The sequence below is a fragment of the Rhodnius prolixus genome, unplaced genomic scaffold (genome assembly GCF_049639745.1).
Source record: "Rhodnius prolixus isolate KJV_2025 unplaced genomic scaffold, Rpr scaffold_3, whole genome shotgun sequence".
NCBI lineage: Eukaryota > Metazoa > Arthropoda > Insecta > Hemiptera > Reduviidae > Rhodnius > Rhodnius prolixus.
This window is the reverse complement of record NW_027411603.1, coordinates 37,648,677-37,671,579: the sequence shown is the minus strand read 5'-3', so window position 1 is coordinate 37,671,579 and position 22,903 is coordinate 37,648,677. Positions and strand designations below refer to the sequence as shown.

General features: G+C 35.0%; 2 protein-coding genes and 1 long non-coding RNA gene across 17 annotated transcripts in view; 2 read left to right on the top strand and 1 right to left on the bottom strand.

Annotated features, from left to right (window-relative positions):
• Positions 1-18,592, bottom strand: part of LOC141452505 (uncharacterized) — a 32,833-nt gene extending 14,241 nt beyond the window's left edge. Inside the window, exons 1-2 of one of the 2 annotated variants that reach the window (XM_074124733.1) lie at positions 18,445-18,592; positions 8,739-8,885 (exon numbers count right to left, since the gene is read on the bottom strand). In XM_074124733.1, the coding sequence (XP_073980834.1) occupies positions 8,739-8,885; positions 18,445-18,592 (295 nt within the window). The remainder of the gene's footprint in view (positions 1-8,738; positions 8,886-18,444) is intronic. The other variant, XM_074124734.1, reaches the window with a different exon arrangement.
• lap (phosphatidylinositol-binding clathrin assembly protein lap) overlaps positions 1-22,903 on the top strand; it is a 142,258-nt gene that overhangs the window by 13,604 nt on the left and 105,751 nt on the right. The window lies entirely within an intron of this gene.
• LOC141452506 (uncharacterized) lies at positions 3,902-10,175 on the top strand. The gene is made up of 2 exons (XR_012457435.1): positions 3,902-6,094; positions 7,792-10,175. It is a non-coding gene; the product is annotated as an uncharacterized lncRNA (long non-coding RNA).

Here is a 22,903-nt window from a genome sequence, read left to right as displayed (position 1 = left end):
ATACGTCAGCAAATCTCTTTACAACACTTTCTCCTACTGGCCCGTAGGTTCCTTGTGCCTTCCAATATATATGGTTATGCAATTCACAACTCCCACCGGTGTGTTACTGGTTTAGTAGGTCACCAGTATATTTTCTTTATTATTTCTTATATACCCTGTTCATATACAGTAACTTTTCCCACGTTTTAATGTTAATCCAATTTCATAATACTTGATTCATTTAAATTTATACTTTTAGGAAATATAACCTCGAAATTGTAGATAATGTAAATTAATGTTATCAAATAAAATTGTGACTAATCATAAGTGTGACATACTTTATACAATAAATATAATTTTACGGTTATTTCATACAGTGTCTAAATTTAGTTGTTTGACTAAAAAAGTATGATTAGTTTGTATTTTTTTTTTTTTTAATTATTTTTATTTTATTTCTTATAAAGTAAAGTAATCGCCTATTTCTCCAGGCGGGGCTTAACGTCCAACTACCATTTACTAGGTGTCGTGGACGGAGGCGAATAACAAACATACTTTACTATATCTCACATTTAACCATTAAATAAAATCCAAGGCCAAGACCGGGAATCGAACCCAGTACCACAATGCATATTAGCTTTGCAGGTCTCGCCTCTTAACCCGCTCGGCTACCGTGGCGCCTTATTTCTTATATAAATTTAACAATAATTAAGTTAATAATGCATTATATTACAATAAATTACTATAAACGAGATTAATAATGGATAAAACTAGCGAGAGAAGTGAAGTAAGAATGAATGGTTCTGTTTATGTTCTGAAGTTTATTTTGTTTAGAGTTTATGTTTGTATTCTGGTTAGAATATTTTGTTTCTTATTTTTTCTTTTCTTAGATTTTTAAGTATATTGACGCTTTTTTATTGATTTATCTATATCGTTTGCCTCGTAAGAGGTGATGGATACTGTAATTCTCTAATTTTGTTCAATTTTTTATTGGTTATTCGAGGTCGAAAATAAGTTCGGCAGTATTTTCTCATCTGAACAGGCATCTGGGGCCAGAAGAAGTTTTTTTTTTTAGGTCGAAAAATGACTTAGATCGAAATTCATGAAAGAACTACAAATTTTAGGGGTGTTTTGGTATTAAAAAAATAATAATAACAGGTTTTCGAGGTTAACCTTCTTGAAAACTAAAATAAAATATTGAATTTTAGGCTGATTTCAAGTTAGTCTTAAATCTGGCGCTGCAAAAGCTACTCCCATTATTCGTGGAGTTCTGCATAAAAAATGTATTTATTTATATTTTGAATTGTCAATATTTATTAAAGCTTCGGAACGTTTAATCAATGATAAGTAGAGCATTTATAGTTATACTTCACAAACTGGTTGCCACAGACAATGTATAACTGAAACAAGAGCTAAAAACACTATAGATTACGTATTAAAACTATTAGATAAGACGTTCAAGCTCCTAACTTAACAAAACAAGAGACTTATTTTGATTTGCAGGGTTTGTAGTCCCAGTGGCTGAATAAAGTGAACTAATTCCAAAAGAATCTAATCCTTAGAATCTAAATTCTTCCACAAAATATTTACTGTACATCCCATCTTACCCCCACATAATTCTCTATTATAATCCCTTCCGGTAAAGAAATTGGTTCCTCTTTAAAATAAGAAAACTACCAAGAACTCCTCTTCATCATTCCAATCCTCTAGTTCTACGGTTAGCTTCTGCCCTCATCTCAGGAAGTCCTGTCTTGAATGTCCAGTTTCCTGCCAGTCATAAATCACAAACTTTTTAAAACTGTTACATCATGAATACAATGTTTGCCAATGTAATTCGTCTTCAACACTCAACATGCTTATCGAGATTCTTCTGTAGAATTCGTACTAAGTGTGCGTTATTTTGATGACGTAATGTACACAGTTTAGTACATTGTTGTTAAAGCGAGAGGAGAGATTGCGTGTCATTGGAGGACTCTCTCTGATTCTTCCTTTCTTCCTCTTCCGAGTTACTAATTCAGTTTATCTGGCGCAACCTCAGGGAAGCGGAATTTCGTTAAATACCTAATTAAAGCTACGATGGAGAAAGTAGAATTTCCCCCACCCCTTTCCGGATGGCCCACCACACACGTTAATTGAAATTAGTTAAGAAAAACGTTATAACTATTTAATACTTCTACAAAACAAATATTTCACAATATTATTAATATGTAAATAAAGCTAAAAGTATTTGACCTGATTAGTTAAAATAGATCGTATAGCCATATATAAGTTACAAATTCTCGTAGGAGGGATATTTTAGAAAGTTTACATTCTATTGAATTATTATATGTAACACTCATGAGTATATTTAATAAATATATAATATTGTTTCATTATTTATTAATTATTATTTTATATAGCCGTCACAAGTTTGTGTATCTTGATAACTAACATTGCAGAGATTGTAAATAAATAAATGAGTTGTTTTAGAGGGAAGAAAAATATTAGTAATATTTATTTTGTATTTATTTATATACATTTTTCTTGCCAAACTTGTGATTAGATCATCTTTTTAGGACTTGAACTGATTAATAAAATTTGCACATTTTGGTTTCCGTTACATATTTAAAATGCACTTTAGCATTTTTTTTTTTTTTACATGTTATCTGATTATAATGTAGTGTTAACCTCAAAGGTCATAATAGTAGAAACAATCTATGCATTATCTTTTTGGGTTAACTCACAGTTTTTTAAACTAGCTAACATAAAAATGCATTTTTTTTTTTAAATACGAGGGTCGTTTGAAAAGTCCGTGCAAAAATAAAAACTACTTAATTTTTTGGGGTAAACCTTTTTTATTTTTCAACATAGTCTCCTTTTAGGCTTATACACTTCGTCCAACGCTGCTCTAGTTTGTTGATCCCTTCCGAATAATAGGATTTGTCCAAGTCTGAAAAATAGCCATTCGTTTTTGCAATCACCTCCTCGTTTGAATAAAATCTTTTTCCCGCCAGCCATTTCTTCATATTGGGGAACAAATAGTAGTCCGAGGGAGCCAAGACTGGAGAATAGGGGGGGACGTGAAACGAGTTGGAACCCTATTTCCATTAATTTTGCGACCACAACTGCTGAGGTGTGAGCTGGTGCGTTGTCGTGATGGAAAAGGACTTTTTTGTGGGCCAATCGCGGGCGTTTTTCTTGCAGCTCGGTTTTCAAACGGTCCAATAACGATGAATAATATGCACCTGTAATAGTTTCACCCTTTTCCAGATAGCCGATGAGGATTATTCCTTGCGTATCCCAAAAGACAGTCGCCATAATCTTTCCGGCCGAAGGAACGGTCTTCGCCTTTTTTTGGCGCAGATTCCCCCTTGGTAACCCATTGTTTAGATTGTTCTTTGGTCTCAGGAGTGTAGTGATGTATCCATGTTTCATCCACAGTGACGAAACGACGCTTAAAGTCCTGCGGATTTTTCTGGAACAGCTGCAAACCTTCCTTGCAACACTTCACACGATTTCGTTTTTGGTCAAGCGTGAGCAATCGCGGCACCCATCTAGCGGATAGCTTTGTCATGTCCAAATGTTGATGCAAAATATTATGTACCCGTTCATTCGAGATGCCCACAGCACTAGCAATCTCACGCACCTTCACTCTTCTGTCATCCATCACCATATCATGGATTTTATCAATGATTTCTGGAGTAGTAACCTCAACAGGGCGTCCAGAATGTTCAGCGTCACTTGTGCCCATATGGCCACTCCGAAAATTTTGAAACCACTTATAAACTGTTCTAATCGAAGGTGCAGAGTCACCATAATGTTTATCAAGCTTGTCTTTAGTCTCCTGAGGCGTTTTGCCTCTCATAAAGTAGTGTTTAATCAACACACGAAATTCTTTTTCGTCCATTTTTTGAAAATCACTCGACTTCCTCGATTCAAACGAATGCCGAACACAAAGAAATAGACCGATCTGGCTGAAACTTGGTGTGTGTTCTTCCAAGAGATGCTACTAACTAAACATAACCTCGATACGCGCCAGTGGTGCTATCTCTCTGACTTTGCACGCACTTTTCAAACGACCCTCGTACAAGATTCTTATTCTCAATAAATACAGTAATTTCTTCAAAGTACTCCCACAAATCGCTATATTATTTAAAATTATATAATAATTTTTTGTCTCTGGTCAATGCGTGTCACCCAAAATAAGTTCGCGTGTCATATGTTCGCTATCACTGGAACTAGGGTATCGTGGATAGAGGCGGAAGTCCATACTTTACTGTAAACATTTTTTTGTTTTCTAACAATTAAAAAGCACCTACATGCGGGATTCGAACTGGGGATCTCCCACTAACAAATCCACGCTCTTACCAACTTGTCCAGTAATATTCAATCTATGGTTGTACGCGAAAAATTACTTTGGCGTCGCAAGGTGGATAGAAAAAATTGTTAAAGAAATTTAATTGAATACCGTCTGACGCAGCTCCAAAAGGTATTATTACTAATTTGCCACATCCCATATGAGCGAAATGGGATTTCCCTAATTTTCACTTCTTAATAAAATATTCTTGATTTTTTAATATTACCTAGTCCTAGTTTGTGAGCAATTAGAACTAGATTATTGATTATTTTAATTTTAGTTCAGCATGTTACCTTCAAATGACCCGGGCAGGGTCGCGCACTGTTAAAATGTTAGAATACCATTGCACTAGACCGGCATTCACCACGAATTAACTTACAATAGAGGCTTTTTATAGTTAAGACTTTAATGCAAGCAAGATTTACAACAATCTTTCATCAAGATGAATCTATCATTCATAATTACCAGCTTTAATTGCTTAATGAAACTCTGGTAGCTTTTAATTTTGCCATGATTAATCTTGTTAGGAATGCTGGGTCTTTCAATTCTCCATTATTATTATCATTTTCTTTTAAAGACTTTGTTCAATGAGTACATTTGTATGTAATCAAGGACTAAATATGTGAAATATGTTTTTAATTTTGTCAATTCTTTAGGAATAATGGTGTTGTTTCAAAGGAATGGCAGAGAAGTGCTCTCACTCGGTGACTGGTTAAGCTTAACTTGCCCAATAGTCGACTGGTTGTTCACTCTACCGGTTTTGGGTTTATATTACCTTGGAATTTTATTATAAATTTTGAAATTCAAATAAATGAGAGAGATTTAGGAGGCATTGAAATTTTATCTCTTTCCTTCATGACAGCTTTGCGACTGAGTATGATTATGAAATAAAATTACTTAAATCTTCACTTTAGGCTAATTCAGTTAGAATTGTGCCTAGGGTATGGAGAACTTGCAGAACAGGCAGTATTATAACAGCTTTGTAGTAATAATAATAATAGTACAGTGGAGTCTCGGTTATCCGTCATGACCGGGACCGGACACGTGACGGATAGTCGAATAGACGGATAATGGAAAAAATCAGGAAAATTTCCAGATTCTTTTGTTTAACGTGTATAAAACTTTGTATTAACTGGTATACATATTTTATACGTTTATACGCTTAAGCCTTAAAGGTCAGGTATCTTTCATTATTCAATTCATTCTATTGTGTATTAAAATTAATGAATACAATGTCTGCGACATAATTTTTTGATTTTTTTTTTTTAATTTTTAAATACTGAGGACAGTGACGGTTAATTGGAATAGACGGATAAAAGGGTGACGGATAACCGAGACTCCACTGTAATAAGGGAAGGGTCCCGGGTTCGAATCCAGCTGCTGACCCTTAGATTTTCTCTTCCTAGGAGCTTCTTACAGCTCACTGTCCGGTGATGGACAGTGTCCAGAGAACACTGTCTGGAGGCCGGCAGTGCACTGAAAAAAGCTCCGGGCGCCAATAACCTTAGATGTTGACGCGCTTTAAAACATTTTTAAAAAAATAATAATAATAAGGTAGTGAAACAGAATTTTGCTAACTAGATACTTGATTATTCCTTCACTTTCATTTTATTTTGCTGCTATAAGTTTTGCTTTCTTTCTAGGTACGTATATGTATTTGGAAAGCCGAGTAATGTCGACAGATCTGTAATAGAAAAAGTAAGAGGCAAGCGAAACAACTTTGGAATGTTGTTTCATAATGGTTCTAAACAGTTCAGAATACTTTCCTTCGCTGCAGTTAATGTAATTGCTAATATTGTTGTATTAAATCTATTAATATAGAGCATCTTTATAGCTAGTGGTATGAAAGAAAAATAATTGCTTCTTAATTGAGTGGATGTAAGAGAGATGTTAGGGTAATACTGTGCTTCTAGTTGGTTCTTAAAATATTAGGATATTTTATTGCTTACAGGCAGGCGCCACGATAGCCGAGCGTTTAGAGGCTCGGCCCGCAAAGCTAATATGTATTGTGGTACTGGGGGTCGATTCCCCGGTCTTAGGCCTTGGACTTTATTTAATAGTTAATAAAAAGAAATTTACAGTAAAGTACGAGGGTCGTTTGAAAAGTGCGTGCAAAGTCAGAGAGATAGCACCACTGGCGCGTATCGAGGTTATGTTTAGTTAGTAGCATCTCTTGGAAGAACACACACCAAGTTTCAGCCAGATCGGTCTATTTCTTTGTGTTTGGCATTCGTTTGAATCGAGGAAGTCGAGTGATTTTCAAAAAATGGACGAAAAAGAATTTCGTGTGTTGATTAAACACTACTTTATGAAAGGCAAAACGCCTTAGGAGACTAAAGAGAAGCTTGATAAACATTATGGTGACTCTGCACCTTCGATTAGAACAGTTTATAAGTGGTTTCAAAATTTTCAGAGTGGCCATATGGGCACAAGTGACGCTGAACGTTCTGGACGCCCTGTTGAGGTTACTACTCCAGAAATCATTGATAAAATCCATGATATGGTGATGGATGACAGAAGAGTGAAGGTGCGTGAGATTGCTAGTGCTGTGAGCATCTCGAATGAACGGGTACATAATATTTTGCATCAACATTTGGACATGATAAAGCTATCCGCAAGATGGGTGCCGCGATTGCTCACGCTTGACCAAAAACGAAATCGTGTGAAGTGTTGCAAGGACGGTTTGCAGCTGTTCAAGAAGAATCCGCAGGACTTTAAGCGTCGTTTCGTCACTGTGGATGAAACATGGATACATCACTACACTCCTGAGACCAAAGAACAATCTAATCAATGGGTTACCAAGGGGGAATCTGCGCCAAAAAAGGCGAAGACCGTTCCTTCGGCCGGAAAGATTATGGCGACTGTCTTTTGGGATTCGCTAGGAATAATCCTCACCGACTATCTGGAAAAGGGTAAAACTATTACAGGTGCATATTATTCATCGTTATTGGACCGTTTGAAAACCGAGCTGCAAGAAAAATGCCCACGATTGGCCCACAAAAAAGTCCTTTTCCATCACGACAACGCACCAGCTCACACCTCAGCAGTTGTGGTCGCAAATTAATGGAAATAGGGTTCCAACATCCCCCCCTATTCTCCAGACTTGGCTCCCTCGGACTACTATTTGTTCCCCAATATGAAGAAAGGCTGACGGGAAAAAGATTTTATTCAAACGAGGAGGTGATTGCAGAAACGAATGGCTATTTTTCAGACTTGGACAAATCCTATTATTCGGAAGGGATCAACAAACTAGAGCAGCGTTGGACGAAGTGTATAAGCCTAAAAGGAGACTATGTTGAAAAATAAAAAAGGTTTACCCCAAAAAATTAAGTAGTTTTTATTTTTGCACGGACTTTTCAAACGACCCTCGTATGTTTGCTAGTCGCCTCCGTTCACGATACCTAATTTGGGTAGTTAGACGTAAAGCCTGCCTGAAAAAATTGGCAATTACTTTACTTACTTTACTTATTTGTTTACAGGCAACGTGAAGTGAAACTTAGAAGTTCCATGGTCTTTATAGCGAATACTTTTTTTTTTTTTTGCATCAACTATCTGTCCAGCACCGGACAGTGAACTGTAAAAGATGCTCCTAGAAAGAGAAAATTCGAACCCCTGCGATCTCCGCATTGGAATCCAGCGTATGCTAATCCACTTAGATTAATGAATCCCTTTCCCTGTGTACTGAATTATTATTTAAAGGATTATAGAAATGTTCCCTTAAAATAATAGCAAGACTTATTTATCTACAGAAATAGAGGGGGCCCCTATGATTGAAACATTGTATTTATTAATTTTGTTTGGCATTAATTCGTCAATAATGAATAAAATTTGCTAAAAAATGAATGCGTAAGTGGCAGTTCATTTTATTTCTCTGAAATAAATATTAGTAAAGTTAAACGGTCAATTTAGATAAATGGAAATGGCGAAGTTAATCAATAAAAATGACCCTTAATAGCTTAATTGCATAGTCTTTTCCATTAGGATTAAAATGTTTTGAAATCGCAGCTAAAGATTTAAAGAATAATTTTTTGATACCACCACATCTCCTCTTATAATCATCCTTTTATTTCTTTGTATGATTTTGATTAATATTTCTTATTCGATGATATCGATATATCGATTAAGAATTGTATACATAAAAGCGCTCTCATTTAAATCGATCAGTATCTTAATTAAACAAATGATTAAACAAACAAAAACAATATTTAAATGAAATAAATGACGAAATGTGTGACGCTCTGAAAACACTACAGAAGAAATCTATTTGGCTCTGATGATTATATAACACAATACAGTTTGATGATATAAAAACTAGTTCTCGACTTGCATTCTCTCATATTAGTTACATTGTTAAAAGATTTTTTTTTTTTTATGTAATCAGAAAAAATAAAATAAATGAGGAACCTTTCTTTAAAAAAATATTTACCTCTTAGAGAATATCTATAATCGTGCATCACGACTTCTTTCAAAGAAATTCTGATTGCTTCAATATGTTTGTCAGTTGCTGACTGAAATTCTTCTATAAGTTCTCTGTAAGCTATTTCAACTTGTTTTAGCCAACGTTGCAACATCTCTTAAGAAAAAACAAAAAATGTATAATAGATACATTAATTTCTGTAATTATGTTACACTAATCGCTGCGGAAAATATCATTTAAATAAATTTATATTCAAAGAAAGATTACTAAGTGTAGTGCGAGGCGGAAACATTGAAATTAAGCGGAAATCTCTACACACAAACTGAATAATGTAATGCTGACAATGAATGAAAGTGCGAAAGTAAGACATTTTGAAAATTTCAAAAATTTGAGAAAAATTCTAAAGCATTTTTTTTGCCATTTAGTTTATCACAACAGGTTTCAACTTAATGATACCTCCTCGTATCTTCCAATATCAGTTACAAAGCAAGATGATGTGCAGATGAAGGTCGTTAAAAGATGTAATTGCGTGCAATTTATCTTAAATATGTGTCTTGCCAGTTAAGATTGCTATTGTTTACTTATTTTTTTCTTTCTAGATATTTAATTTGACCTTTTCCTCTCGCTTTTAATAGTTTATCGTTTAAAAATAATAATAATAATAATAAAACGATAAAAGTAATTGTTACTATTTAACATTAGTAATCATCTGCTTAGTTAACGTATAAATTCAGCTTTATGTTCGCACAAGACCAAAATATTGAAAACAATTTACTAAATAATTATTAAAAAGGATATTGACAATAAGTTCCATTGTCTCAAGGACATACGCATAAATTGGTACCACGTAAATGGTTGTTACATTATATTTATTCTCGGTTTTTATTTTAGATCGTAAAACTTAATAAAGCTAATGTTTTAATTTCACTAAAATAAATAATAAAAAAATTAGTGAATTTATTTTATGTTCAAGGCTTTATAAATGAAAATAACGTTTAAAATTATTTTATAATGTTCTTTATTTATTGCTGTAGTCATGGATTTTATCATAAAATTTAGTATACAAACGTGATGATTTTAATTTTGTCTTTTCAATGATTTGTTATTTAATTTCTTTTCGGTATATTCATTCTCTTATTATGCAATAAGAGTTCAAGTTAAAGATTTCACTGTTTTAAACGAAACCAAAATTTAACTCTAAATATCTCGAAAACTACTCGATAGATTTTTACGCAATTTTATACAATTATAGACAATAGTTTTCTCCATATGCAGGTAAAAAATAAACAAAATCTATCAACTAGTTTTCGAGATATTTGAAGTTAAACATTTCACTGTTTTAAACGAAACCAAAATTTAACTCTAAATATCTCGAAAACTACTCGACAGATTTTTACGCAATTTTATACAATTATAGACAATAGTTTTCTCCATACACAGGTAAAATATAAACAAAATCTATCGAGTAGTTTTCGGGATATTTAAAGTTGAAGATTTCACTGTTTTAAACGAAACCAAAATTAAACTCTAAATATTTCGAAAACTACTCGATAGATTTTTACGCAATTTTATATAATTATAGACAATAGTTTTCTCCATATGCAGGTAAAAAATAAACAAAATCTATCAACTAGTTTTCGAGATATTTGAAGTTGAAGATTTCACTCCTTTAAACGAAACCATTTAGAGTTAAATTTTGGTTTCGTTTGAAAGAGTGAAATCTTCAACTTTAAAATCTCGAAAACTACTCGATAGATTTTTACGCAATTCTATACAATTTTAGACAATAGTATTTTCCATGTACAGGTATGGATAAGGTTATTTAATAAGGGAAGGTAATTAATAAGGTTATTTAATAAGGAATTTTGGTGTGGATTTGTGGAGGAAATGGCTTCTCATCTCCAGTTTGTGTTGCTTTACGCGATTTATGAGAAATTTTTGGCCCTTTGCGATCAGAGGATATCAATTTCTCAGTGATGACCAAGTGGGGGAAGATCCTTTACCTGAAGAAGGGGGAATTTACCTAGTTGACTATCCCAGTGGTTATTACCGTAAGCGTTTTGTGGTAACTGTCATAGAAATACCAATTATTCAAATTAGTGGTTGGTGTGTAAACTGGTTTGTTCTTGATTTCAGTTTAGTGTATATAATTACAGGGAAGCGTAGATATTAGCGGAAATCGGCGAAGATTTTAATATCCGGTTTTGCTTAGGACATTCACGTTGCCATACATTTTTCCTCTAGGAGGAGTTTTTGTCCAGTGCAGATTATCTGCAAAGAATAAGTGAATATTTTACCTCTTATCTTTATGTAACGTAGTGGTTTTAATTATAATAAAAATTGATTTGAACGTTTACGCGAGTTATTTAGACGCCTCTGCGTTTGGTTCATCCCACAGCTTACCAAAATTGGCCCATTTGGTTACTTTGATCTTGTTCCCATTGCTTTACTTTTAAGAAAGTCCTGGGATCTCTTCTATTCGGATTTTGAAAATAGATTCGAGGTCTTTTCGATCCTAATGCCCTATAATCATTCCCTGCATCGATTGTGACGAGTGCAAACTATCCTGATAGAAACTTCAGAAGGTACCAGCCTCTAGGATGGATGGTTTGATTAGTCTTTCGCCCCCTACATCCAGCTCCTCATTGCGGACCTCCAGCAGAGTTTCTCCCTGGCTTCGTCCTGGCCAGGTATTGTTCAATATCTTGTGGGTATCATTACTCGCAAGAATCAAGTGATCGATTAGTTTCGGCTAAACTAGAAGAAAAACTACAAACAAAAAATAAGTAAAGGTAAAAACCATAAAGGGTTTCCCACGCGGAGGTCCCGGATTCTTTTTTGCAATATGGATCAGTCAGAAAATTGTATAATTAATTTGGAATTTACTACTATAGATTTTAGACGTCCTTAAATGGGAGATGTGCTTTCGAGGCTGACTTTGCAAAGAATAGAATTGTTACGAGGACATATTTTGACTTGCAATATATTCCCATACGGGATAGCAGAATTATATTCACATAGCAACAATTCTGCTTATTCAGGTGCTAGCAAAAAACATATTTTTAATGAAAAATTTCCCGTTTTACGTGGCACTTCAACTTCAGAAGTGAAAAATACAAAGAAAATGGGACAGTACATTTCTACTAAATTCACTTTTATCTTTTTTTCAGAGAAAATAATAATTTAAATGAAAAAATAAATTAAATGAAGAAGATATTTTGTATGTATTCAACGTTTTATGAGAATTGCTTAGAGTAAATAATACGCTTCCTTTACAACAAAACTAGCATATTTGGCAGCGGAAATTAAAGTGGCAAGGAAGTAGATAATTGTATTTCTTGAGACCCTTAATATTTTTCTTGGTGCATTATATACAAATTTATTGTATATATTTATACATATACGAGGGTCGTTTGAAAAGTCCGTGCAAAAATAAAAACTACTTAATTTTTTGGGGTAAACCTTTTTTATTTTTCAACATAGTCTCCTTTTAGGCTTATACACTTCGTCCAACGCTGCTCTAGTTTGTTGATCCCTTCCGAATAATAGGATTTGTCCAAGTCTGAAAAATAGCCATTCGTTTCTGCAATCACCTCCTCGTTTGAATAAAATCTTTTTCCCGCCAGCCATTTCTTCATATTGGGGAACAAATAGTAGTCCGAGGGAGCCAAGTCTGGAGAATAGGGGGGATGTGAAACGAGTTGGAACCCTATTTCCATTAATTTTGCGACCACAACTGCTGAGATGTGAGCTGGTGCGTTGTCGTGATGGAAAAGGACTTTTTTGTGGGCCAATCGTGGGCGTTTTTCTTGCAGCTCGGTTTTCAAACGGTCCAATAACGATGAATAATATGCACCTGTAATAGTTTTACCCTTTTCCAGATAGTCGATGAGGATTATTCCTTGCGAATCCCAAAAGACAGTCGCCATAATCTTTCCGGCCGAAGGAACGGTCTTCACCTTTTTTGGCGCAGATTCCCCCTTGGTAACCCATTGTTTAGATTGTTCTTTGGTCTCAGGAGTGTAGTGATGTATCCATGTTTCATCCACAGTGACGAAACGGCGCTTAAAGTCCTGCGGATTCTTCTGGAACAGCTGCAAACCGTCCTTGCAACACTTCACACGATTTCGTTTTTGGTCAAGCGTGAGCAATCGCGGCACCCATCTTGCGGATAGCTTTGTCATGTCCAAATGTTGATGCAAAATATTATGTACCCGTTCATTCGAGATGCCCACAGCACTAGCAATCTCACGCACCTTCACTCTTCTGTCATCCATCACCATATCATGGATTTTATCAATGATTTCTGGAGTAAGTAACCTCAACAGGGCGTCCAGGACGTTCAGCGTCACTTGTGCCCATATGGCCACTCCGAAAATTTTGAAACCACTTATAAACTGTTCTAATCGAAGGTGCAGAGTCACCATAATGTTTATCAAGCTTCTCTTTAGTCTCCTGAGGCGTTTTGCCTTTCATAAAGTAGTGTTTAATCAACACACGAAATTCTTTTTCGTCCATTTTTTGAAAATCACTCGACTTCCTCGATTCAAACGAATGCCAAACACAAAGAAATAGACCGATCTGGCTGAAACTTGGTGTGTGTTCTTCCAAGAGATGCTACTAACTAGACATAACCTCGACACGCGCCAGTAGTGCTATCTCTCTGACTTTGCACGGACTTTTCAAACGACCCTCGCGTATATACAAATTTATTGTATATAATTATACATATATATGCTATATAGTGTAAATATTATATCGATCTTTTATTTTTATAAATATTCAGGTTTTCTTAACTAATTTGATCGTATATCTTGTTTTCTTAATTTGTAATAAAATGCAATCCTAAAACTAGTTGTTTCTACATTGGTAAATATTGAGAATTTGATTTAATATTTAATTAAACAATGCCAGAAGGCTTTATTTATACAATTGTTTTACAACCACTTTTTAGCCAACCCAAGGACATTGTTGTACACTTTCTGACATTGACATTAATTTGTCAAAATTGTTTTTTTAAATATTTTGAAGTTTCTCTTGTTTTTTGTCGAAGGACAAAATAGATATTTATTTCATTTATAAAATGTACAAGGGCTAAAATAAAGTGGCTGAATTTTCTAGCTTTTTTGTTCATTATATTTTTTTGGTAACCTAATTCTATTTTCTCAATCAAATTAAACCTCATTTTTTGGATTAATTTGGTAAATTAATTTTACCAACTTGTAATTGCTGGTACAGGAATTTATATTCTTCTTCTTTTTAATATTTATCTACTTTTGAAGTGACTTTTTACTTCATTTCTTTAGAATTTTATCAAAATCGAGCCAAGATTTACTGAGTTATTAGTAATAATAATTTTGGAAGGGGCCTTACATACATAGGACTAACTCCTCTCCCATTCGATGTACAGCGACGAGACCCCCAAAAAGACACATCTACATAAAATTCCGAATCGAATGACACCCTCATTCATGAAAATCGGTTCGCGCGTTTAGGCGCTACGTTGTTTACAAAAAAAAAGGTAACAAGAAGAAGAACAAAACCAATTTTCGAAAAAGCCGTTTTTGCTCATTTTCAGCAATTTTGTTTCTCAAAATCTATCACATCAAGGTTGTTGCAGAAAAATTGCAGTGATAAAGGAGGACCCTATATTATAAAGAAAATTTCAGAATTTTATCTTTTATAGAAAAAGAGAAAAAAATTGTCAAAGTTGGGTGTTTTTCAACGTTACGCTTTTTCATGCACTTTAAACTGTCCGGCCGAACAGTTTTAATTTACTATCTATTTTCAAGTCTGCCTTATTATGTTATACAATCTTCAGTCTACTAACGGTTTTTAATAAAATTTACGAAATAAAATTGTTAATTTTGACACATTTATATATAAATTGATGTCACCTAAGTACATTGAAACTAGAAAGTTAATCAATTTCTACTTAGAATAAATTAGAATATTAATTAGAATAAATATTGTATGAGCGGTTCACTACGCAAATCGGTTAACGCCGTAGAACAAAAGCTTAACTGTTTCAATAAGATTATTAGGGTACAGATAGTTAATATTATCAGTACACTGAAGATGGCCATTGATTGGTAGGAAAATTTAAAAAATATAGAAAAAGGTTAAAAGGTCAAGTTTCTATAACTATTCTTGTGATCTTTTTATGCAGGTTACTCTTTAGATTTAAGAAAGTATTGGAATAATTTCAGTGAATATTTCACATCCCATGTTTTTTTGGTGAGTTAATAGATATTGTTTCTTTTTGAAGTCGCTTTTGTAGTATTATTCAAGGAACTTCGCTCTAATACGAGGTGTGGCTATTAAATAACAAGACTGATGCTGCTACAGAAGAACTATGCATGCGCCAAATCCTAACGACCGACAGCTGTGCAGCGTAAAGCCTTCTCCTTCGATTGCAGCGTCTCACGTGTTTTTAGAGAAATCTGTCTGAACGGAACCATCGTTTGTGTAAGAGGTGTAAGTTTCGCTATGCCGAAAACATGATACTACACATGTAGTAGAGCAACGAATTGTCGTGAAATTTCACATGAAACTTGGTAAAATCGCTACTTAACTTATCTTTTATTAAAAGAAGTTTATGGCGATTAATGTTAATCACGTGCGCGAGTTTTTTGAGTGGTTCAAGCGGTTGCGAGATGGCCGAGAAGAAGTTGGAGATGATGACCGCCTGGATCGCCCTTCCACGTTCAAAACAGATGAAAAATATCGATTTTAATTAATCAACATTACTACCTTGAGGTGCTTGCTTAACTCTGTGAAAGAGTAAGGAAAAAAAACGACCCGATTTGTGGAAGAACAAGTCACGGGGTTCTCCATCAAGACAACGCGCCAGCTCACACTGCATTGTCTGTCAAGACGTTTCTAGCCAAGTACAACATCCCAGTTTTAGGCCATCCGCCTTATTCGCCTGGCCTGGCCCCCCATGTGACTTTTATCTGTTCCCCAAAGTCAAATCTGCATTAAAAGGAACACGATTTCAGTTCGTTGAAGCTGTGAAAGAAAAAAACGGCACGCATCATGCAGGAGCTGACAGAAAAAGACTTCCAGCACTGTTTCGAACAATGGTAAATTCGCATGGAGCGTTGTAGGGATAGGGGAGGGGTGTATACTGAAGGTGATAATAACTAAATATGTATAAATATAAAATAAAATGTTTTATAGCAACAGTCTCGTTATTTAATAGCCACACCTCGTAATGTTGCAGATAACTAAAAGATTTATTAAAAAGGTAAAGCTTGAGAAAAATTACTCGTGTTAAATTTCTACGTTAAAGTTCTTATTGAGGAAAAGTTTTTTTGTTCTTATCATAAGCTCAAATTTGATGTTCAAATTTAAATTTTAAGTTACTAAGAGCTGTTTATATTAATCAGCCTAAAATAATTTCTATTTTTAAATTATAAAAGTTAAATAATGTTTATATAATATCTGTTGCTCTATGATGATGCTTTTCTATTAAATTTAGATAGATTCTCTCCCAGAAAGATCCGAGTCAAAAAAGAATTTAAATTTTGGAATTACTGTACGATGGAACCTGTCCTTGGCAGAAGGTAAAAGGCAACGTTGTTGCCAGTTGTGAATATTTTATCCACTCTACAGGAAATTAAGGATATAATCTCACATACGCGCGTGCATAGTTCAATATTTTCATAATCCTATATAGAAACGAAAATTAATGTTTGCTGCTCTATTTAATTCTCTTTTATGTGGTTTTTATTGGCTAAGACTGTATTGGAGGGCAAATTGGTGATTTGAAGGGGAAAATGGTTCGTAATTTGTGGTTCAAAACGTTTTGGGCTTATTTATAGTTTTGTGTTTAACTAAGGTAGGAATCACTTTTTTAATAAATTGTGTTAGAAAAATTTGCCGATTTAAGTTTTAAAGGGAATTACATACTTTTTGGCATGCAATTACATTTAGTTTTTCTGGTATAAAGCAATTGACGCGGACACTATCTTGACAATTTGTAGCCTACTTAAGAGGAATAGAAACGGTGTTAGGATCTTGCAGTAAATCCAAAGAAACCACGGCATTCGGCAGTGATACAACTTTAGCCTGCTTCTTTTTATGATCCTGATATACTAAGTAATTCAGAGCTTCCAAACCCTCAAATCCGCAGTTATAGACCCAGTCAAGTTCTGCCTTCTTGCGGACAATCTGGTGGCTGTACTAGAAAATAATGACCAAAGAGAAATATTTCATAAATTTGTCTATTCAGAGAAGGTAGCTGAGATAAGTCAATATAGAACATTGTCAACACAGAAAAGACGAAGGTTATTATAATAGGGAAGGGATTAGCTATGAGGTTAGCATACTGGACTCCCACGCGGAGGTCCCGGGTTCGAATCCAGCAGCTGACCCTTAGATTTTCTCTTCCTAGGAGCTTCTTACAGCTCACTGTCCGGTGATGGACAGTGTTATCTGTAACGAGAGAACACTGTCCGGAGGCCGGCAGTGCACTGGAAAAAGCTCCGTGCGCTAATAACCTCAGCTGTTGAAGCGCCAAAAAAAAAAAAAAAAAATAGGGATTATTTTTTGTTCTTAACCCTCAAACCACAAGATGAATTTTCCTGACACGAACACTAAGTTAGGGTCGGATCCGACCCGATACTATATTTTCTTACTTACAGTGAAAAACTCAAATATAACTCAAAATAACACATTTATTTCTACATAAAATGTATAAATTTTTTAATAAATTGTATAATTTTATGGCATTAGTCTATTTAGAATGGACTAATAAGTGAAGAAATGAACTTGAAAAAGGAACTTTGTCTCAATAAAAACAAAACAGTTTATAAAAATCTTGAATGAAAATTAAAGTAAAATAGTTGTGAGGTAACAAAATTATCACATTGTTATGGAAAAAAATCATTTGATTGTTCGCCATTATCAGTGGGAACAAGTAGGACATATTTTCCAATCGTAAGGAGTAATTCCTTTGGAAAACGCTCGTTTTTCAGTCTTTTTCCTACAAGAGGTTGCGTCAAGGAAAATGCAAGATTCTTGAGAAACATCGAACGTGCATCTCCAGAGTAACTTTCTTCATTTTTGTTCCACTTGTACAGGACAAAACGTATAACGTTAATACCAAGGTCGGGTCGGATCCGACCTAGAATCTGACTTACTGACAAAAATAAGAACCTAGAGAGCGGAGTGACACTCACCGAATCGGCGGAAACAGTGTGGGCTCTTCCTAAGGACTCACAGAAAGGGTATACCGAGTCTAATCGCTAAGAGTTAATTTTGGGGGGGTACAATGGAAACATATTTTCGCCTCGGGTCGGATCCGACCCGCATCTTGTGGTTTGAGGATTAATAATGTGATAATGGTTATATAATTCAAACTACAATTTGTTTGAATGACAAGGTCGACCAAATGATTGTGGTTGTTGTTTGATAGCTCTCGTATTTGTAAGTACATCTTTTATTTGTAGTGTAGAAACTAGGGCACCTAAATATCGAGTTTATATTATCACCATATTTATCGATTTTTAATATTGGTTAATTTATTCTACATTATCTTAATCATACCTTCTTTTTTATGCCTCCTAAATATAGCGATCATGAGGAAAGACTCAAGTTCTCTTAATTACTATAAAACTGCTGTTTCACTCTTAGATTTGTATAAAACTTTGTATTTTTTTTTTTTTTACAAAAAATTAACATTAGTAAAGGAAGTTTTGTTGTAAATTACCTTTTTCAGCCTTACTTTCTTGTTTTTCTTCATCTTCAATCAGTTTCATGACCTCAAAGTGAGTGTCTATTTGTTTCCTTCTAGAATCTGGAGTCAGTATAATATTGTCACCTTTTAGTTTAGGTCTGCTACAAAATCTATTTCTCATTATGATCGTTAAAATGGCTCTAATTAATTGAAGTAATGGATTAATAAGTAAGTACTCTATTGAAATAACATGTGGATAAATATTTTTAATTTATGTGGAAAAAATACCACATATGTATTAAATTGTTATTAAGGTTATTACCTTCTGCTTGTTATTTTTGAATACCGGTTATCAAGCGCGGTAATATTGTGAAAAATGTACACAAAGGAAGTCAGTTATGTATATGCATCAATAAAGATGCTTTTTTGATCGATTTATACGTTTATGTTTTAAGACAAGTTGACGTCTAACGAACTGTAGTCTAGAATAAGAGCAGTATCTGTATTTCGAGTAAATTTGGTGTAAACGTTGTTCTTTAAATGTTCTTGATGCTTAAATATTTTTTTTGAACACCCTGCTTGGCACTAAATGAAGAAAAAAAAAGCCTGCTGTTATCGAAAAAACGTTTTTAGTCACTATAAGGGTGTCCCTTTGCACATCCTTGCACAGAAGTCTCTTGTCAACTCACAGAAAGTAGCCGTACACGGCTACCTTTCTTATCCTTAACCAGTTAAGCGTGGAATTGTAGTTTTAAAAAACCCCCCCACAGTGTGCGGAATTAAAATCAGCCAATGACTTGTATACACGTCGAACGCAGTACAAAACAACCAAAAGTTTACAATAGTCGTAATAGTCAATGCAAGCGACTTTTTCTGCAATCTCTAAGGGGCACACAGATTACAGAGCATTCTCTGTGCTCATTAAAAATCTTGCACCGCTTCACATTACGAGGGGGTACCCAAAAAAAACCGGAATTATTTTTTAAAAGCTATTTATTTACAAATTTTTTACAGAACAACCTTATCTCCTTCAAAATACTCTCCATTACAACTAATACATTTGTCCCACCGGTGCTTCCACTGTTCGAAACATTTTTTGTAGTCATCTTTAGAAATGGCTGACAGCTCCTTCTTCGTTTTTTTCTTGACCTCTTCAATGTTGTCAAATCGGTGACCTTTCATGCCCTTTTTCATGCGTGGAAATAAGAAAAAGTCGCACGGAGCCAGGTCAGGCGAGTAAGGTGCGTGGGGCAGCGGAACCATGCCATTTTTAGCCAAAAACTGTGTAACAGAGATGGCTGTGTGTGCAGGTGCATTGTCGTGGTGGAAGAACCAGTCTCCTGTTTGCCACAAATCGGGTCTTTTTTGGCGGACACTATTGCGCAATCTTTTCAAAACTTCCAAATACAAGGTTTGATTGACGGTCTGACCTGGGGGGACAAACTCTGAATGGACTACGCCTTTGGCATCTAAAAAGCAAATCAGCATTGTTTTGATGTTTGACTTGACTTGACGACATTTTTTTGGTCGGGGTGAAGATGACGTCTTCCATTGGCTCGACTGTTGCTTTGTTTCTGGGTCATAACCATAGCACCATGACTCATCACCAGTAATGACCTTTGACAGAAAGTCTGGATCAGTTTCAAGCTGTTGTTTCAAAGCACGACATGTTTCAACTCGATGTTCTTTTTGATTGTCAGTCAGAACTCGAGGAACAAACTTGGCAGCAACCCTTTTCATCCCCAAATCTTCCGTTAAAATTCGCTGAACCGAGCTCCAAGATAACCCACTACTCTCTGACAGTTGATCAATTGTCTGTCGACGGTCTGTGAACACCAGCTCTCGAATTTTTTCAACATTTTCGTCGATTCGGGCAGTTGATGGACGTCCAGAACGAGGTTTGTCATCAATCGACATGTCGCCATTTTTAAACCGAATAAACCACTCGTATACTTGAGTTTTTCCCATAGCGTCATCTTTGTAAGCTGTTTTCAACATTAAAACACTTTCAGCAGCATTTTTGCCGAGTAGAAAACAAAATTTCAGAGCTGCACGTTGTTCACTTAAACTTGCCATCATAAAAAACGAAAAAAGAACAAAACAGCGCTGGTAAAAACAATCACTGCAGATGAACAGAACAAGCCAGGCAGACAACACAGGCAGGACTGAACTGGCAAGGAATTGCGCTATACACGTCTAGCGGCAGAAATGCGTACTACATAAGCTCCATGCGCGGCAACGCAATTCCGGTTATTTTTGGGTACCCCCTCGTATGCATTGCCTAGTTAACTATAGGGACGCAAGTGCTTTTACAAGGAAGAAAAGAGCTTTGAATTCTTGAGCAAAATGAAATCATGCTCGTACTGAGGTTTGAACCTTGCACAAGGGTTGAGAGCTTCTATTTGTGTGTAGTAATTCCCCAATCTCTGATGCGGAGACCAAACATGTACCAACCACTTATCACATTTGGCTGTCTACCACCAACCTTCTCCGTATAAAATACTTGGCAGTTCTATTGGTAAGATAAAGGAAACATTCCAGTAAATAATATGTGTATACACGTCAAACACGCTTAACTGGTTAAAACGATGGAGCAGTAAAATCAAAACACACTTCAATGGACATCTAAGCAAATGCAGGAGGATACAGAAAAGTGCTAGCGTTTGGTATAATGTTTTTGGGAGATCGAGAATTGTGAAGTTGTGCGCAATAGATTTGATTTGGGAGATCTCTAGCTCTGATTTCTGTAGCTATTTTTTGTTTATAGGAAAAAACTTCAATAAGAAATAGCGACTAGAACGCGCAATAAAATTTCGCTGAAAATACTATTTCTATTGTGCCACTAAACATGTATTTACAGTGAAAACAAATTTTTCGATCAAACATTTCGACATGATCTCTAAATACTAACTTCCTTTTCCTGTATTAATAAATATTAATTCTAAAACTTATTATTTAGTAATTTCTATGAACAGTTGTATTAATTTATCCAAATGAGTTTATGTTGTAACTTAAAGGGGAAAGACTATTTCCTGTTGTAAAGCGGGGGACTAGATCGTGATAAACTTTCTTGATGGACCCATCCTATCTCGTTAATTTCCTTCCGGTTTAGCTGCTACAATTAATAATTAATTTACTTGTATTTGTCCCAAGATATATGTACTGTATTCACTGTTATAAACAGGTTTTTTTTTTATTTCCGTTTTGCTTTTTTTAATGGATTCTAGATGTTTTTTCAAGGAGGCTGGGAAAATAAACTTTTTAATGCTCAAACGAGAATTTGGAAGCTTTTTAACCAAATCTCTGGACTCCCACGCTTTGCTTGTAGCAGCAATTATGGTGGCCAAGTCAAGATCTAGGCAGGCTAGAGTTATTCGACGTTCAGGTTGTTTTCTCTACAAACGTTTGGTGTGGAGTTTTAGGAAATCAACTAATCGGCCCATACTTCTACAGAGAGAACTTAACTGGATGCAAGGTATCTTAACTTTTTTTTAACATTTTGCCAGTTCTGCTTGAAGATTTTCCTCTATAACGTCGGCTAGATATGTACTTTTCAACAAGATGGTTGCTCGGCACATAATGCGGAGAGTTTTTCGAGGTGTTACCTGGACAGAAATTAAAAGTGCTTAGGGACTCATTGTCCCATCCAATGGCCACACCTCGATCTCTGGACTTAACCCCAATGGACTATTTTTTTTGTGGGAATATAAAAAAAAAAAAAAAAGTGTACAGTAACCTTAATCCCGTGGCTTCAGTCGATGATCTGAAACGTCGAATAACTCTAGCCTGCCTAGATCTTGACTTCGTCACCATAAGTGCTGCTACAAGCAAAGCGTGGGAGTCCAGAGTTTTGGCTTGCCTATCCGTTGATTGTGCCCAGTTTGAACAGATTCTTTAAAAAATATAACTTAATTTTGACAATAAACTGAAATTTGTTTTTCATATTTTAAATTACCATAACTTTTGAAAAACCTAACCGATTTCAAAATTTTTTTTTTTTTTATGAGTTCAAATACTATAAAAATATGCAACAAAAAATATAACGTTCCATTTGAAAAAACAAAGTTGGATGCTGTATCTCGAGATACAGGGGTTTAAAAAAATGGGTCAATCACTGAAAATAAACTAGACTAAAAATGATTAAATACGTGTTTTTTATTTTTTCGAAATTTCCCGCCGTTTAAAAAAAAAGTGGGTGGAGCATTTAACTCTGGTCACCCTGTATATTATACATTTTCCCTTTCGTTAAAAGTGTCTTGTAAGATTAAATTCCATCACCAAGAGATCTATACAAAATGTATTATTAATAAAGTTATAAAACCAAACAAGAGGTTCAAAGGGTTTCAAAGGTGGTGTAGCGGTTGCATACCTATCTATTCTGTTCGATTCCCCTCTCACGGCAACAGATTGACTCACCACTGAATACTTCTAGCCCCCTTCTCCTTATGTGTGTTTGGTTAGAACTTGCCTGCTAGATCTGGCATGCCTCCTA